Below are 5,000 nucleotides of genomic sequence, written 5' to 3'. Positions count from 1 at the left end.
CATGAACATAAACTTTAACAAAGAAATTCTCAAAAATGCAAACTTACCTTTAATTGTAACTTGCTAAACCTTCATCAAACTTCTCAAAATTAGTATCAATATCTTTCTTGTGATGTGTAGACAAAGTTTAATGAAGAACACTAAGAGGTTGGAGTTGAAAATGGAGACTTAAGAAAGCTTGCATGAAAAATGGCTATGGAGTTTCCTTCACTCTTCAATTCGGCAATTTGAATGCAAATGAGGAAGATGACTTATTCAGCTGCATTTTAAGTGTACACATGTCCCACTATGTATTTAATTAATCCCCTTAGTGGTCCACTTAGTCACTTAATCATATAATAAAGTAATTATTCATTTATTCCACATTTAACCCATAATTTCCACTATTTATTTTAGGTACCACCAATTTAATTTTTCATTTTATTTTCTAAGTGTAATACTATTTATTTTTAATGGACATTTAGGTCAAAAGACACTTCGGGATGTCAAATGACCATAATGCCCTGCTCGGTGGCATTCCTGATTTTTCAGATTACCGGTTTTGTCTGCTTTTTCGATTTCTTACTTTTCTTTGTACTAATTATTTAATTTTTCTTTGATATTTCTAATGATATTTATTCTTCAACAAGGGTCTATTTATGTCCCAAAATGTTTTCCGTGGTTCCCCAGATCCGGGGCGATCAACGGTCCACGCCGTGACTTCCCAAGGCTGGTCACCCATCGTTAGGTTTCCTACTGCTTAACTTGATCACATTTCTTTGCAATCATTTTTCCTTTGTTTTTCTTGTACTTTCTTTTCTTTTATTTCATTATTTTATGTCTCCTCACTCTCATTGAAGTGTGGTTCTAGGCATCCTAGCTGTCCGGACAACACTGGTCACTGGAGCAGCAGAACGCACTACCGAACTTAGGGGTGTTACATGTTAACAGTGGAATTCTTTGAAGGCTGAATTAGATGCAAAATAACTAAATTTATAGGCCTTCTATATTGACTTGTATCTGATATTAACACTGTTTAGTTTTATTATTGAAAAAGCAAAGACAATGATCAACTGATTAAGCAACAAAGTATGCACCTGCCCTGAGCTTCTCAAAAACAATAAAACTAAAGGTAATCCAATAATCCATATGAGCTCTTCACTTGATCACTTAACAATTAAGAAATGCTCAGTGGATATGTGCATTGCACTGTCAAATCAGATTAGTTATTAAAGATTTATTGAAATCATTTTAGAATTCACCTTGTCACAGAATGTTCTCGATGTGGTCTACCAATGACAAATCTATGACTGATGATACATGGTGTAGATTTGAAATCAATGTGTCCCACAAACCAATATTTTGAGACATTTCTCATGTGTTCAGTTGAAATTATGCATTTGTTGTCTGTCTGCCAATACCATACAAGTAGTCCAATTAACAGTTTGATAAGATGATGATGCTTGGATGGATATTTGTGTTAAGATTGTAACTTAAGGTAGCTTATGTCTTTGCTTTTAGATAATTGGAAGTCACAGAAAAAGTTTCGCACGCCAGAAATGTGAATCAATTGTAAATCTAATATGTTATGCCAACCTATAAATTAGAAAGCAATTTATATCTTCTTCTTTTTTTCCAATGATGTTTTTTTTTTTTCTTTTTTTCAGAATTTTTATCAACAACTCAACTGTTTAAAATTTACAGCTATCTTTATTATTTAAATGCTTTGAATAGATGGAAGTGTTCAGCTGTGGCTTAGTAGATCTTACCTGCAAAGCCTTTGCCTATGTGATATTGAGCCCAAGCAAGCTTCTCATCAAGACCAACTTTTCCCTCTACAAAATTCTGCAAAAAGAGAGACCCCAGAAAAACAAAGATAATCCAAATGGGGCTGCTAAGTTGTACCTTGTAAAATTGGATGCAATACTTCCTCTTAATTGAGCTACTTAGATGCAATAATCCCAATTGGAAACTCACTACCATAGGTTGATTCTGAAGTGGCTGTATTCTTGAGGAAACAATATTTGCTACCTACACCAGAGGTGATTAAAGAAAAACGATTATAGCAGTGAAGAGAGGCAAAAACATAAAGGCAAGGACAAATAAACTATGTCAAGTGCAAGTAAATCAAGAAACAGGATACTAACATAAGATAAACACATAAGACATACACAATTTGCAATTTAATGGCTAAAGAAATGCGATTTAACCTGGTAATTAATAGCTTTTTTCTGAAGATCATGAGGCAGCAATGGGTGCTGTGGATACTTGTCATCGAGATACTGTACACATGTATTTCCAATTTAAACCCACCAAAAAATAACAGAGAAAGAAAGGAACATAAAAATTTATGATTAATTGCGAAAAAGGTAGCAAAAAGTGAAAAAAGAAACACTACTGACCTTTGCTTCCAAATACATTTTGGATGCTACTGTTTCAAAATTAGCATTTTTAGTTCTTAATAAGAACCAAAATATTTATTATAGAAAACCTTAGTTGTGTTTCTGGAATTAACCCAAAAGTTTACAATAATAATAAAAAATAAACTTACCATTAAGATGGCAAAAGAGTCGAAAACAACAGTGTCACCATCCACCAACACAGGCACATAGCCAAGAGGATTGAGTTTCAAATATTCTGTAGGCAACCAACAATTTTTCTTTTTTTTTTTTCCTTTAAACATAAAAACTTAATATTTAAAATTGTCAAGTAAATATGGGTTTCTCACCAGCAGTAGAGTGCTCCCCTTTGGCCATGTTAACAGCTACATAGTCAAAGCTTAGGCCTGCAAAAATGAAATCAAATTGAAATGCTTCATTTATTATCAATGAAACAGAAAGAAGAAGAAGAAGAAGAAGTAGAACCTTTGAGATTGAGAGCAATCCGAACGCGGGTGGAGCAGGAGCTTCTCCAGTAGGAATAGAGCTTGAGCTTCTTGGGATCTTCTTCAACTGTCTTGAAGTTCAATCAAACAATTTCTATCAATTTTCAATTCAAAACTTGAAGTAAAGAAAGAGAGATGGAGAGAGAAAGAGAGAACCGAAATACCATATCAAAATGACTTAGGAACAGAGAGAGAATTTCCACACTCTTCTACACATTCCAAGTTCAAAGCCATATATATATATATATATATATATATATATATATATATATATATATATATAGAAAAACAATTTTTAATTAAATATATAGTGATTTCTTTGCTTACCAAAATCTTTAATTGCTATCATAATTAAATTCAAAAATTAAATTTTTTACAAATTGAAGAGCTTTTGAGTGAAAGTGATCGTGAAAATAATTTACCCTTAAAACAATGGAGCTTGAATTTCTCAGTGAATAAACAAATAATAGAAACCAAATTAGAGTTGTTCAAAAGCAGCTTTCCAAAAGACTTTCTATAGCAATATTTTAGGTCAAACTATTGATTATAACAAGAATAAGGTTAAGAAAACCTGCATTGGCTACGACAACTGAAAAATTGTCATCTTCTCATGCATGAAACTGTTCAATTCTTCCATTATTTTCCCTATTTGCCTCTCATCATTCTCATAGCTTCACAATATTTTTGTCCACATCCCAAATATTATGAATACTGTTTGAGTATGGGTAACAAATTCTAATTTAAAAGCTGTCAGTTTTTAAATTGTTTTTGATCCCCTGGAGGTTGCATCAACGAAGCTGAAGGAATTCAATAAAATATTGTTTAAGCTTTCTTTTCTAGCTCTCTCTTTAGTTTTTTCTTTGCAGGTCCTTTTTTTTTTTTTTTTTTCTTGATTTCAAGGGCTACTGGGCGCCTTTGTTTGACTGGCGGCAGCCTTTTCCTCTTTTATTCTTGTGTTCTCTTAATTTTCGTCTAGTTAATTTTCTTAATTTTTTTTTAAATAGGTTTGTTTAGTTTCTTCTACCTTTGGGGAAGATTTATTTTGGCCTCTAGCTGGGATTTCACAGTTTGAAAGAAAAGTCATCTACGCAGATTTTTGCCTCAGCCTAATTGAAGGACAAGCTGGTATTTGATCAACCATAAATTTCAAGATGAGTTTTTTTGATGCCATCAATTTGCTTGATTAAAACACAATCCCACAACGTCAGTTGAACCCCATTAATCCTAGCACCGATTCCTTGTGCTTTCTGAAACAGCTTCATCACTTGATTCTACAACAATAGTTTCAGCAGCCAAAGAAAGCTGGGCTATTAAGGAAGTCGCTGCTTTTATTTTTATTATTTTTTTTATAAGAAAAAAGAAAATTTTATTAATGGAAAAGGAAGGGAAACAGAGGGCAGGGAAGGGCTCCAAACTAAGACCTTTCAAGGCAATCCCTCATACACCCAAACCTAAGGGAGCACCAACCACAAACCCCACACAAAATCAAACCAACAAAAACAACTGAGGACAGAAAACATAAAAATGAAACAGAGCCTTGACCTAAAACAGTTACCACCACTAGATGACTAAATGAAAACTTGACAAGCTATAATACCCAAACAACAACTCTGGTATCAGTTCATATTTCTAAAATTTTCTCAATCTTTAGCAATTTGTCCAGCTTAGTAGTTAATGGTACCTTCCTTATCAGGGATCAAGCCCAGCCCTTTTCCTTTCTACCACCTCTTCTAAATTTTGGAGAGACATTCGACACTTCTGTCAGTAATATACTACGCTGATGATGCTTCAGCAACCTTGAGCATTTAACTTTCCCATGTAAGAAACTAGAAGCATTCTCTTCTTGCTGTTGGTATTCTTCATAACACTTGGAGCATAAATTCCGATTCTGTACTGCTCCATAGAAGCCACAGCCATTAGCGCAGAGTGGTGGTTCCTCGTTGTGTTGTGACTCCATTCTTGCTCTCTTTCTTTTTTTATTTTATTTTATTTTATTTCTTTCTCTTTTCTGTGTTATTAGAATAGATGTTGATTTTCGGATTCTAATTGAGAGGAAATATATAGGGAGTGAGTTTGTGTTTGATTTCCTAACTTTGGGATTATTTCCTAATCTTTATGGGATTCTAAGTGATTACCT

At 33.5% G+C, this 5,000-nt stretch overlaps 1 protein-coding gene across 1 annotated transcript; it reads right to left on the bottom strand.

Moving 5' to 3' along the window:
• Positions 1-983: 983 nt before the first annotated feature.
• LOC131177936 (glutathione S-transferase 2-like) lies at positions 984-4,780 on the bottom strand. Its single transcript, XM_058143112.1, has 8 exons — positions 4,660-4,780; positions 2,844-2,930; positions 2,708-2,764; positions 2,531-2,616; positions 2,190-2,261; positions 1,957-2,010; positions 1,749-1,824; positions 984-1,081 (listed from the first exon to the last, which is right to left on the bottom strand). The coding sequence occupies exons 1-8, from the start codon at positions 4,778-4,780 to the stop codon at positions 984-986; spliced, it is 651 nt and encodes a 216-aa protein (XP_057999095.1).
• Positions 4,781-5,000: the final 220 nt, after the last annotated feature.

Source organism: Hevea brasiliensis, chromosome 2 (assembly GCF_030052815.1).
Source record: "Hevea brasiliensis isolate MT/VB/25A 57/8 chromosome 2, ASM3005281v1, whole genome shotgun sequence".
NCBI classification, from domain to species: Eukaryota; Viridiplantae; Streptophyta; class Magnoliopsida; order Malpighiales; family Euphorbiaceae; genus Hevea; species Hevea brasiliensis.
The sequence above is the reverse complement of the archived record's forward strand: the minus strand, read 5'-3'. Positions and strand labels throughout refer to the sequence as shown.

What these genes read in the sequence shown, in the direction of transcription:
- LOC131177936 (XM_058143112.1), bottom strand. Translation starts at nt 4,780, where the DNA reads ATGGCTGTGGCTTCTATGGAGCAGTACAGAATCGGAATTTATGCTCCA. An exon ending in GGGAAAGTTAAATGCTCAAG is followed by an intron (nt 2,931 to 4,659) that starts GTTGCTGAAGCA and finishes ACTTCAAGACAG; the next exon opens with TTGAAGAAGATCCCAAGAAG. An exon ending in AGGGGAGCACTCTACTGCTG is followed by an intron (nt 2,617 to 2,707) that starts GTGAGAAACCCA and finishes GGTTGCCTACAG; the next exon opens with AATATTTGAAACTCAATCCT.